The sequence below is a fragment of the Oratosquilla oratoria genome, chromosome 39 (assembly GCF_046742065.1).
Source record: "Oratosquilla oratoria isolate Oo_2021 chromosome 39, ASM4674206v1, whole genome shotgun sequence".
Lineage (NCBI taxonomy): Eukaryota > Metazoa > Arthropoda > Malacostraca > Stomatopoda > Squillidae > Oratosquilla > Oratosquilla oratoria.
This window is the reverse complement of record NC_134815.1, coordinates 41507361-41521316: the sequence shown is the minus strand read 5'-3', so window position 1 is coordinate 41521316 and position 13956 is coordinate 41507361. Positions and strand designations below refer to the sequence as shown.

The 13956-nt window shown below is 39.9% G+C and overlaps 1 protein-coding gene across 4 annotated transcripts in view; it reads right to left on the bottom strand.

Moving 5' to 3' along the window:
* l(3)neo43 (cytochrome c oxidase assembly protein COX16 homolog l(3)neo43) overlaps window positions 1-13956 on the bottom strand; it is a 71578-nt gene that overhangs the window by 44947 nt on the left and 12675 nt on the right. For 2 of the 4 annotated variants that reach the window (XR_012965898.1, XM_076176752.1), the window contains exon 3: window positions 9190-10133. Coding sequence is in view for 3 of the 4 variants with exons in the window: in XM_076176752.1 (XP_076032867.1) it covers window positions 9190-9384 (195 nt within the window). In the remaining variant the exon portion in view is untranslated. Of the gene's footprint in view, window positions 1-9189; window positions 10134-13956 lie in introns of those variants that run through there. The other 2 variants (XM_076176753.1, XM_076176754.1) reach the window with 1 other exon arrangement.

Below are 13956 nucleotides of genomic sequence, written 5' to 3'. Positions count from 1 at the left end.
GCACTGTTTTGTAACTTATGAATAGCCATAATTGTATATCTTCTTCTATGAAATATTCACTACAATGAAATGCGTTTGGTCTTGAGGTGTTTCGTTAGAACATGATTTTTACTGTAAAAGGAATGTTTGTGGAGCATAATTAGGGCTGTACCCTCTGGGTGGGCAGGGAGAGCAATTTCCCCCCCTGGAATTTTTCAGTTTTTCAACTTCTACATTTTCTGGTAACTATTCTACCAATTTGGTGGGGTAGTTACCATAAAATGTGGAAGTTAGAATATTGAAAAATTCCATGGGGGGCAGTTGCCTTCCCTGCCCCTCCAGAGGTTATGGCCCTGATTATAGTGAAAAAATATGGGAGTGAAAAGAGTTAAATTGTGAAGGGATATAAGGATAATATGGCCCAAAGAGATATCCTTCTCATTTTATTATTTTTGGCTATCTCCCCTGTAAGGGGGAAAACCATTGGTATATGTATATGTATGTATGTATAGTATATATATATATATATTTTATATGGCTGAGGTGGAGGGGGACTGCCATATCATCATGTAGTAGGGATACACTAGCTTCGTCTGCTGGACCATTATAGAACCATTGTATCTTACTGTATTGTCTTTGACCTGAGTAGGGTGGCAGGGGAGAGGGATGACTCTTTCTCCAAGAGATATTGAGACGGAAGGGACATTAAATGGGTTCTCATATTTACATAGTGAGTGTGTACTTTGGCTTAGCCACCCTTCCCTTTATATGGGGGGAATAGGCCTCTGGTATGTATTCACAATAATAATGCAGAAAATATAAACTATGCAAAGAAAATTGTTATATAATAAAAAATTAAAAAATAATAATAATGAGGTAAAGGAAAGCAAAGGTGGAGAGAACAGCCTTTACAAGCATACGGCAAGAAAGTATGGGGAGGAGATGGAGTCCATTAATGAATAAAGTGCTCTCCCAACATTTTCCATGAATTGCATAACTATACTCACCTCAGCAACCATACTCCAGCAAATTTAGCTATCCCGTTACTCCACCTTCTTTATGGTTACCCACTTGCTTGAAGTCTCTTGACATACAGCTGGTAATGCATGAGCTTTGTCTGGGTTCCTACCCTCTGGCTACTCATCCTATCATTTTCTACTTCTATAATAATTTCATCACCTCTGACATGACAAGAAATGGTTAACCAACTTCATGGCAGGAAGACTGTGCAAAACAACCAAATCTTAGGAACAAAAAGGTTCATGAACCAGAACCAGAACTAAACACTAATGTTCTCTCATGTGCAGATGACCTGACAATAATAACCAGCATAGTAAACAAAATATTAGCAAGGAACACCTAAACCTACATAATAAAATAGAACAATGACTGAACAATAATAAAGATAAGTTTAGAAAGGGAGTAAATAATGTTTAAGAAGAGGAACAAGCATATGTGAAAAAGAGTGGATGAGAGGAAATTAATGGACTATGTAATGGTACCCGAAGGGGGGATTGGAGAATTTCTGGATGTAAAAGTTCTCAGTGGAGATCAGGAGATTGTCAGATCATCATCTGGTAGAAGGGAAACTGGGAGCAGAAGATAAGGGAGAGAGGTAGAGAAGTGCTGCTGGTAAACAAATTAAATGAAAATGCTTGAGGGAATGAATACCAGAAGCAGAGAGAATTGTGGTAGGTGGTAAAGGATAATGGAAACAGGAGTTGAAGAATGTTTCAAGGTGGAAAATGATAAGGTGTGCAAAGATGGTATATCGTCAGCCTCATAAAGAAAGTGCCTAAGTCATTTGTCCAACTTTTCAGAAAAAAAAAAAATCTATTCTATAAATGTACGTAATGTTCCTCCTAACATAGTTTTAACCTACTCAGACACTAAATAAAACATTGGGAATTGTACCACAAGGAGCAATGAAAAATTCATTAAAAAAAAAAAAAAAAAAAAATCCAGAAATTGACGAAAAATGACTTAGGCAATTTCTTTACGAGGGTGACGATATGGGATAAGGAGGATGAGAGGGAACAAAAGAGACAAGGTAGGATGAGGAGGATGGGAATGAACAAGGAAGGCAATGGATGGTAGGATGAAGAGGTGAAAGTGGTGGTGGAAGAGGGGTGAACTTAACTCCTAGCATACAATGACGCTGACGTATCACGAGATGCAAGTGGGTATATGAGGATGCTGGCATCGGCATCCTGATTATATTCATTTTGTAGTTGTATCTGAGTGACCCCCATATTCTATGAATGGGCTTAGTTGCATTTTCTGTGGTTATCAATATTAAGGGTGAAAAAGAATGATTATTACAGCTGTAACTTTATATTCTATAATGCATGTATTGTGATGCATCACTGTACATCGGGCAGTCTATCACTGCATGCAAATATTTGACTCGTTTTGAAGAGGTTAAGAGGAGTGATTGCAAAGTGGAACTCAAGAAAAAAATGAGAAGTACATAAAGAAGAGAGTAGAAGCAAAGAGCAAATTGAAGGAAGGATAGAGGAAGTAGATATAAAGTGGCATAGGAATTTGATATACAATTTTGAAAAGAATAAAAAGATGGTTTGGAAGTAAGAAAAGATGAGAGAGGGAGTCAGTAGGGAGGAATAGGAAAAAGTTGCAGACCAATGTTAACAGAAGCAAAGGCAGTAAGGGGAACATTGGTAGAGTATTTCAAAGACTTACTGAAAAAAGAGGATAGGGAGGGAATAACTGTGGCAGTGGTAGCTAATAGAAAAATTATTGTGATGGGAAAATAAAACAGTAGAGCTTTTGGAAAAAAAAAGCAGATACAAAAGAGCTTTGAAAGTTATGAAAGCTGGTAAAGCCCTTGGGTTAGATGGGTGTCATGTGGAGTGTCTGACAACAACAAATGGTACTGTACATTTATACTGGATTTGCAGGTGATTTTTTTTTTTTTTTTTTTATGTGTGCCTATGGGAGGGGAATATGCTATAGGACTGGAGGAGTGCTTGTCTAGTTCCACTTTCCAAATGTATATAATAGCTTTAATGGGATCAGTTTGTTAAGTGTGGTTGGTAAGGTATAATGGAAGATGTTACATACATATACCAAGGCCCCTTCCCCCTTCCAAGGGAGGTAGCCAAAAAGGGAAAGGCATAAAAACACTCCCACCCATTTCATCCCTAAATACACTCCACACCCCTCCCACCCTTCCTCTCATCTGAGCACCTCCTGGATGACGGGTCATCCCTGCACCCCGCCCACCGCCCTGGGTCAGAAGCAGTGTCGCAAGACACAGTACATCCACAGCAAGGCCGCTTCATTTAATCGGCGACCCCCCCTCTCCGTCCCCCTTTGCATATAAGGAGAGGACGGGGAGAAATCCCTTCGGGCTGCGTCAAAATTTACTCACACATACTACCCCACCCCCCCGACCATTCCTCCTCATGCAGTCACAACATCATCCATATACAACCATTCTCCACTCACCTCTGTCTTCCGTCCTCTCCCTTCCTTCCTCAACAGACATTCCCCTCTTCCCCAAAGCCCCCTTCACCCCATCCATCCACCTCATCCTAGGACGTCCCCTCATGTTCACTCCCTCCACATCTGCCTTCCATACCTCTTTTACTAGTCTTTCTTCACTCATTCTTTCCATGTGTCCAAACCATCCTAATATTCTTTCATCAACCCTATCTCCCAAATCCTTTTCCACCCCTGTTCTCCTCCTCACCTCCTCATTTCTCACTCTATCTAGCCTAGTAACCCCCACCATACTTCTCAGACACCTCATCTCAAACACATTCAAACTCCTTCTCTCTTCTTCTCTTATGTTCCACGTTTCTGCCCCATACAGTGCTGTTGGCACAATCACTCCTTCATACAGTCTCCTCTTCGCATCCATTCCCAAATGTCTATTTCTCATTACACTCTTTAAACCACCAAGGCATTTACTCGCTTCTCTCAATCTACATTCTACCTCCACCTTCACTCCACCTTTTCCTGCTACACTTGCACCCAAGTATCTAAAACTATCCACTTCCTCCAGTCGCTCTCCCTTAATGTTCACTTCCAGTCTACTGCCACTTTCACCCCTTGTACATCTCATCACCTTACTTTTACCCACATTTATCTTTAGCTTTCTTCTATCACATACTCTCCCAAACTCTGCCACCAGCTTCCTCAATCCCTCCTCTGACCCTGCCACAAGCGCAGTGTCGTCCGCAAACAACAGCTGGCTCACCTCCCACTTTTCTCCATTTTCTTTAACCATCTCCAATCCCTGACTCACTACCCTAGCATTCACCTCTCGCACCACCCCATCCATGTATAAGTTGAACAGCCAGGGCGACATAACGCATCCTTGACGAAGTCCCACCTTTACTTCAAACCACTCACTCTCTCCATTTCCAATCCTAACACATGCTCTACTACTCACATAAAAACTCTTGACAGCTCCCAAAAGCTTTCCTCCTATCCCATAAATCTGCATAACCTCCCACAGTGCCTTTCTGTCTACCCTATCATAAGCCTTTTCCAGATCCATAAAAGCCCAAAAAACATCCTTCCCCTTTCCTATAGCTTTCTCACATATCTGTCTTACCACAAAGATCTGATCTACACAACCTCTACCCGTCCTAAATCCACACTGTTCCTCACCAATTACTCCTTCTGTTCCTCTCCTAATCCTCTCAATTAAGATTCTCCCATAAGCCTTCCCTACTACACTCAACAGGCTAATCCCTCTGAAATTACTACATTCACACTTGTCCCCTTTTCCCTTGTAAAGAGGAACTATACAGGCACTACTCCAGTCCTCCGGTACTCTACCCTCTCTCCAGCAAACATTAAATAATCTCACCAACCAGTCCACCATCACTGAACCTCCCTTTTTCAGACATTCTGCATGACATCCATCCAGACCAGGTGCCTTACCTGCTTTCATCATCTTTACAACTGCCTTCACCTCATCCTTCCTTATTTCTCCTCCATTCTCCTCACTCATCACTCTCATTTTCTTCGTATTTCCCACTGCAGCTATCTTTCCTTCCCTATCCTCCTTCACATTCAGCAACTCCCTAAAATATTCTGCCCATCTTCCCCTCACTGCCATCTCTTCCATTTTCAACTCTCCATCTGTACCTTTTACCTTTTCTTCCCTACTTGATTCGCCTCCTCTTCCTCTCTTAATTTCTTTCCAAAACATCTTTTTATTACTTTCAAAATTTTCTGTCATACTCCTACCCCATTTCACATCTGCTCTCCTCTTTGGTGGGGGAAAAGAATACTGCCACCAAGTTTTCCCACTTGGATCGTAAGAGGCGAGAAGAAAGGGACGGGGAGAGGGACTAGGCATCCTTCTCCCTGTAGCCCCAAGGGGCAATTACCTAAAATGAAAAGAAAAGGCATAAGGGGTGCTGGCGGGCCTCGGGCTAGCACCCGCAGGTTTGGGTCTTTTAATGTGCGTGGATGTGGTACAGATGAGAGTAAAAGGGAAGAGATAGGTAGTATGTTTGTGAGAAGAAAGTTGGATGTGTTGGCTTTGAGTGAAACTAAATTGAAAGGGAAGGGTGAGTGTATGTTTGGGAGTGTAAGTGGGAGGTTATCAGGAGTGAAGAGAGGGCGAGGGAGGGAAGGGGTGGCTATTCTAGTAAGTGAGGAGAGAGGTAAAGGGGTAGTGGAGTGGAAGGAGGTTTCCTCAAGGAAAATGTGGATGAAGGTGAAACTGGGAAAGGAGATGTGGGTCTTTGTAAGTGCATATGGGCCGGGCAGTGAGAAGAGCATGGAAGAAAGGGAGGCCTTTTGGATAGATTTAAATGAGTGCATAGAGGATTTAGGAAGAAATGTCAATGTAATAGTACTGGGAGACCTTAATGCTAGAGTGGGAAATGGTCCAATCGATGGAGTGGTTGGGAAGTGTGGAGTTCCAGGAAAGAATCGTAGTGGAGAGTTGATGGTGGAAATGTGTCTAGAAAGAGAGTTGATGATAGCAAATACAGTGTTTCGGAAGAAAGTCAAGCATAAGTACACATGGGAGAGGGTGGTGGAGGGAAGGGTGGTAGATAGAGCGCTAATGGATTATGTAGTGGTAAATAGGATTATGATAGGAAGAGTTAAGGATGTACATGTGCTAAGGGGAGAGGGTGGGGGAATATCAGATCATTTTTTGGTGGAAGGTAAGTTGAGAGTGGAGGATAGATGGAGAAAGAGGAAAGGGACAAAAGGTAGGGAGGTTCTTAGAGTGAACTCCTTGAATGAAAAGGAAAAGGAGAAGGAGTACGAAAAGAAGCTGAAGGAGGAGTGGGAGGGAGTTAAGGATAGAGCAGAGATGGGTGTGGAGGAGGAATGGGGATGGTTCAAGGAGGGAGTCTTAAAGTGTGCAAGGATGGTGTGTGGAACAAGAAGGACAGGGGGAAATAGAAGAAAGGGTAGTGAATGGTGGGATGAGGAAACAAAGAAGGTTGTAGAAGAGAAGAAGCGAGCATTCACAGATTGGTTACAAAAGAGGACAGGGGAGTCATATGAGACGTACAAAGAAAAGAAAAGAGAAGTAAAGCAAAAGGTAAAGGAGGCAAAGAGGAAAGAGGAGGATGTCAAATGAGAGAATTAGGAACAGTACAGAGGGAGTAATTGGGAAAGAACAGTGGGTTAAGAAAAGGAAGAGAATGTGTGGATTAAAATTTCATTGTAAGGCTGATATGCCTTATATATATAAGATGAGAAGAAAACAATGGGTGGTGGATGGGAGTGGAATGTATGGGAATGGGTATGTGCCTTGGCTGGCTACCTCCCTTATAAGAGGGAAAAGGCCTTTAGAATACATACATATACCAACAGCTATTTCCCCCTTACAAGGAAGGCAGCCAAAGTCAAAAGCACAAATCCACTCTCACACATTTAATCCCCACATACTCCACTCCTATTCACTACCCCTCCCTCCCTCTTTTTTTGGCTCCTCCTGGAATACAGATAGATAATTTTTTGGGGCCCTTAATGATGTATAATTATAAAAAAATTAATAGTGAAATGTGTTCCTCAGTATAAAAAGTGCATAAATCTCACTTTGGGAGTCTGCTGCCTATACCCCTTCACCTTCATCCAACATCAATTGATGTTTTTTTTTTCTAATCAACTTCAATGATGTATAAACAACAAAAATGATAGAAATAAGTGTTTTGAGGACAAGAAAATACATGAAACTCACCCTGCTGCGATTGATGCATATTCTGGAGTATCATGTTACACAATATGAATTCTTGTAGGCAACCCATATTAATGTGTTTATATAAAGAACACTGTCAATGGGTTTAAGAAATGAGCAGTGCATATATATCACACACCATATACATAACAGTACTATGAACAGCGATATACAAAAGTTTTATGATGTACTTCTCACTTCACCACTACCACTTATGTTTCTTTGTTTACAAGTGTTATTCTTACACTGTTTATAATTACAAATGACACCACATAGGTCTAGTCTATCTCTGGCCCGAATTTCAAAACTTAATTATTATTTCAACCCCAAGGAATCTTTAATTTTAAAATCATATATTTGTGTAAAGACGTATGTGAAAAGTTTTCTGGAAAGGGTAAAGGTGTCTTTTGGTCTTTCATGGATTTGGAGGCATCGTTCTCTTTCAATTACCAAGCAACTCTGTATGGACCAATAAACTGTTACTGTTTGCATATCTTTTGTATTCCTTTGCTCCCTTCTATCCTCCTCATGCCACAGACTATCTTTGCACCAGTAAAGTATGTATGTTCTCTGGGTGCACAGTTGAAGTCTGAGTGGTGACCTAGAATGACCAGTTGCAGATACCCGTGCTCCCTTGATTGAGAAACTTAGTTTATTTTGTTTACATTTACCACTGACCATGGCTTCTAAAAGAAAAAGATTTTTTCAGGTTTCTAGCAATCCAAGGTGTTTCTGAGATAAGAGAAGTGTATAGTTACTGGATCACATCCACCTCATCTCTTTAAAAGCCTCATTGACATGGGGCTAGTTTGGAAGCCACTAGTGCTAGCAACTTGTGAACTACCCCTCTACTTGCCCAAAGCATGTGTTAAATTGTTTTCCTCATACTTGTGTTTTAGAAAACAGGTTGCTGATGTCAATTCTGTCATATCTGATGAATGTAACATAACATGTGGTGTCTCTCAAGGTTCCATCTTGGGTCTGCTGTTATTTCTCATGTGAATGACATGGAGTCTGCAGTCAATTGCAAACTATTATTGTATACAGATGACTCAATACTGCTGTAGTCACACAAGGATGTCAACATCATTGAAAACGTACTCAGTTCGGAACTTGAATCTGTTGGTCAGTGGCATGGTGACAAGTTATCTTTGCACTTAAGTAAAACTGAGTCTATTTTATTCAGTACCAACTATGAGTTAACACAGTGCTCAACTTTGAATGTTACTTGTTATGGAATCAATGCTACATCTAAAAAGTGTGTCAAATATCTAAGATTGGAATTTGACCATGAGTTATGCAACAATGGCAAATAAGGTAATCACTAAAATTAATGCCAAAGAAAAGCTGTTGTACAAAATCTCCAGTTTTCTAGATAAAACACACCACAATACTGGCCTCTACACAAGCAGTGTCACTGATTAAAGATCTTGTTCATGGTACCCAAGTCTATTTCAACTCTTAAAACAAAAACTATAACTATCAAAACAAACTTACCTGAGGAGTGCTCAAGTTAAATCCCAGAACTCATCTTGATGTATCCTATTTTAGTCATCTTCACTGGTTTACAGTGGAAAACATTGAATTTTTTAACTACTTGTCATATGCACAAAATTGTGCATGGTCAGGCACCTAAATACCTGAAGCACAATCTAGTGAGCGTCAACTCTGCTTACTCACATAACACACAAACCAGTGGTGCTTCTGTTGTACTACAGAAGCACCACTGTGGTAGGTGAAAATGTTAATATATATTCAAAGAAATGGTACAGGGCAGTATAACAGAGAAACAGTTGCAGTAAAATAAAGTAGCATTATTTCTCTATGAGTAGATAATTCCTCTATCACAGAAAAAATGATGTGTTACTCTGGTCCATAGGGGGTCCCAATATAGACCTTAAAGTATCACCTACATGCTATTGAGCATATTTTAATGTAAAATAAAATGCAGCCAATAACCCAGAGGAAAGATGTAAATGAAAATTTACTTTCATAAAAAAATTACTTCAGCTATAGTAAAGAATTCTTACCTTAATAGTGAATGTGCCATCTGGGTCAGCAACAGACTCAATATATGCAGTATCGGAGTAGATGCTGTATTTGCTCAATTTCCCCAGAACTTTGGCTTTAGTGTTACTCCACCTGGTTAAGCTCTTGACATTTGCCAATTCACTCACACGATAAAGTACATGTGCTGGCCCAGCACAGGGAATGAAGCTTGTCATGATTCTTGATACTATCTCTTCATACTCTTTTTACACAAAAGTGTAAATCTCTGGCTTTATTGTTCTCATCAAATAATTACAAATTACCACTTCATAAAGTTCCTCTAATATTTTGGCCTAAAATTCATTAACAGTGCACTTGTATGATCTTAAGTTCAACTTCATTGTAAATTCATATTATTCATTTTCCTTTCTTGTGCATTTACTAAATTTTCATAGAACTCACCCAATGCATTCCTTCATATTTTCAAGTTATCATCACTGCACACCACTGTCATCTAAAGCGATGTTTTAACATCTAAAGGTTTATCATCAAAAGGGAAATAGATCACACTAATATAATGATCTTCATGTAACAGACAACAGTATGTTCCTTCACCCATTCATAAACCTTGTTCTCACAAAAGGATACTGGGAGCTCATGAAAAAGCAAAATCCATATGAATGCTATATTCTCTTCAAATATACAAATAACTGAGAGTAATGTAACTTTGCTTTGTTTTCTATCAACATTGCAACTCCCATAAATCATATGACATGAAAATAAACATTTTCAAACTACTGATTTCATGCCCCATAGCAATGTGATAGAGCAGTTCATCTTAATAACTGCAGACTTCATATATGAGATTGCAGAACATTTACTTTTCATATTTCTTCTCTAATCGTTGTTTTGCTTCCTCATACAGGGTATTCCCTTCCTCCCAAGGACGAGGGCCACGCTTGTTCTCCCAGGTATCAATATCCAACTGTAAGAAAAATAATGCAAGATAGGAAGAAAATGTCAGAAAACATTAATAAAAGGTATAGCTACTTTAAATTTAAATATTTCCACATATGCATGCATCCATACTACCAAAAACTAGTCAAATGAAAAGGCAGATTGACCCACTATAGACCACCTGCAGACTATGAATCATAATATAAACTCTGTGTTAGCTTTCACTGATTATGAAAAGGCTTTTGACTCAGTCAAACAAACAGTAATACACCACACTCAGGTAGGTTTGGGGGACAGAATAATTGCCAAGCCTCCTAGACCCATGCCATGTGCAAGGAAATAATCACCAAAAGACACCAAAATAAATTTTACCACCTCTAAACAGCTGAACTCATCAATAATGAACATTATTGAAAATAGAATAACCCATGAAAAAATGCAAACCATAAATGTGGAACCTGTGAACATTGGTAGGTCAGGTGTATATGCAAACAGTAAGGAATTCGGTGCCACTTTAGTATGTGGCCTACCTTTTTGAAACCGGTTTAGTATGTGGCCTACCTTTTTGAAACTGGTTTAGTATGTGGCCTAACTTTTTGAAACTGGTTTAGTATGTGGCCTACCTTTTTGAAACTGGTTTAGTATGTGGCCTACCTTATTTGAATGTGTCCTACCTCAGGAAAAAATTAAAACAAACAACAATACTTAAAAAAAAAAAAAAATCATTTAGGTTAGGTTAGGTTAGGTTAAAAATATGAGAAATATAAACAAATTATTAGAATATAGCAACTAGTTTAAACTAGTAAGTTACACTTTAAAAAACAACATTAAAATGTAACGGTAAAATTTGAAAAACATACCTTTGTTGAACAGTGATGACAAAGGAAACACAGACGGAGAACTGATATTATTTCAAAATTACAAGCTATATATACTGCAGAGCTCGGTACATTCCTCTGTGCGTTCCTTGGTGCGTTGAATAGGTAGGCCACATACTATACCAGAGAAAAAATTTCGTAGGCCACATACTAAAGCGGCAACAGGAATTCTTACCTTAATAGTGAATGTTCCATTCACATTGCAAAAGTTCTACAGAACATTTACAAGAAAAGGTATTGGCATAACTTGGCAACATAAAGTAGTTATATCAATACCTTTTCGTGGGTGAGATGCAGGGATGAACTGTCGTCCAGGAGGAGCCAAGATAAGAGAGAGGGAAGGGGGTGGATGGAAGTGGAGTATGTGGGGATGGAATGGGTGGGAGTGGATTATGCCTTTGTTTTTTGGCTACCTCCCTTGTAAGGGGGAAAAAGCCTTTGGTATATGCATGTATGTACATAAAGTAGTACAGTTAGGCAACATAATTTCTCTTACAGCTTGCCTTAAACAGATTTTCTGAACTGAGTTGGGAAGAGAGGGATTTGAGCATTCAGGGGGAATATTTTTATCACATTATATTTGTGGATGATATTATTCCAATGGAAAGAATGAATAAAGAAAGATTAGTAAAAGAGATGTGGAAGCTGTGAATATGAGGGGGCAACCAAGGATGAGATGGATGGGGTAAAAGGGGCATTGGGAAAGAGGGGAATGTCTGTTCAGGAAGGATGGGAGAGGACAGAAGATAGGGATGGATGGAGAATGGTTGTGTATGGATGATGCTGTGATGCATGAGGGGGAATGGGTTGGGGATGGGGGTGAAGGAGTGTGTGTGTGAAAAACAAACTGACGCAGCCTGAAGGGATTTCTCCCTATTATCTTCTCCATTTCTGCACGAGGGGACCGAGAGGGGGGTTGCTGATTTGATGAAGTGGTCTTGCTGTAGATGTGCTGTGTCTTGCAACACTGCTTCTGACTCAGGGCAGTGGGCAAGATGCAGGGATGATCCATCATCCAGGAGCAGCCAAGACAAGAGGGAAGGGGGGGGGATGGGAGTGGAGTATATGGGTAAAGAATGCGTGGGAATTATTTTTATGTCATTGTTTTTTGACTACCTCCCTTGTACAGGGGAAAAAGCCTTTGGTATATATATATGTATAATTCTCAATTCAGAAACTACCTATCAAGCTTGTCATATGCCTTCTCAAAGTCCATGAAAATCTAAAATACATCCTTACCTTTTGTCAATAACTTCTTGGGATCTGTCTTACCACACTTTATCCTTTCCTAAACCCATGCTGCACTTCCCCAATCTATCCATGACCATGGTCATTCTATTCCTTTTTTGTGGTTAATATTCCATTAAATAAATCACTGATGGGCTCTTTCTAATTGACTTATTTTGTGTCTTCAGGAAAATAGAAGGAAGGGTAGTGAGTGGTAGGATGATGAAGCAAAGAAGGTTGTAGAAGAGAAGAAATGAGCATTCAAAGATTGGTTACAAAATAGGACAAAAATCATAAGAGAGGTACAAAGAAAAGAGAAGTAAAGCATAAAATAAAGTAGGCAAAAAGAAGAGCAAATGTAAAATGGGGTAAGAGTATGACAGAATTTTTTTAAAGTAATAAAAAGATGTTTTGGATGGAAATTAAGAGAGGAAGAGATGGGGAATCAAATACAGAAGAAAAGGTAAAAGGCACTGATGATGAGATGATAATGGAAAAGATGGCCGTAAAAGGAAGATGAGCAGGGTATTTTAGGGAGTTGCTACATGTGAAGGAGGATAGGGAGGGAAAAGTAGTTACAGTGGGAAGCACTAAGAAAATGACAGTGATGAATGAAGAAAATGGAGGAGAAATATGAAAAAATGAGGTGAAAGAAGATATTAAAATGATGAGAGCAAGTAAGGCACCTGGGTTAGATGGGTGTCATGCAGTGTCTAAAAAAGGGAGGTAAAGTAATGTTTGTCTAAAAGTGGGTAGAGTGCTGAAGGGCTGAAGGACTGGAGGAGTGCCTGCATAGTTCCACTTTACAAGGGAAAAGGGAACAAGTGTGAGTGTAGTAGTTTCAGAGGGATCAGTTTGTTGAGTGTAGTTGGGAAGGCTTATAGGAGGGTTTTGATTGAGAGGATTAGAAAAGGAACAGAGGGAGTAATTGGTGAGGAACAGTGTGGGTTTAGGACAGGTAGGGGTTGCGTGGATCAGATTTTTGTGGTAAGGCAGATATGTGAGAAAACTTTAGGAAAAGGTAAGGATTTTTTGGGGCCTTTATGGATTTGGAAAAGGTTTATGACAGGGATAGGAGGAAAGCTTTTAAGAGTAGTCAAAAGTTTTTACAAGAGTAGTAGAGCCTGTGTTAAGAATTAGAAATGGAGAAAGTGGGTGGTTTGGAGTGAAGGTGGGACTTCATCAGGGATGCATTATGTCACCCTGGCTGTTCAATTTATATATGGATGGGGTGGTGTGACAGGTAAATGCAAGGGCAGTGGGTCAGAGATTGGAGCTGGTTAAAGAAAATGGAGAAAATTGGGAGATAAGTCAGTTGTTGTTTGCTGATGGCACTTTGCTTGTAGCAGGATCAGAGGAGGGATTGAGGAGATTGGTGACAGAGTTTGGGAAGGTGTGCAAAAGAAGTTGAAGATAAAGGTGGGTAAAAGTAAGGTGATGAGATGTACAGGGGGAGAAAGTGGTGGCAGACTGGAAGTGAGTATTAACCCCTTCAATATGGGCCAAAATCTTGCGGGCAGCATTAGCTGCCAGACCTGCGATGTTGCGTCATAATACTCGCATTATAAAAAATAAAGTCACCGCTGTATTAATCGTTTTCTCTTTCACCCGTGAATTTTGAAAACCATAGAAAATATGATGAAGCCAGTTTACATAGTATGGGGGTCATGCAGGTACAACTACAATAAATATAATCAAGACGCCAACATCGGCATCCTCACGTACCCACTTACTCCTCATGACGCC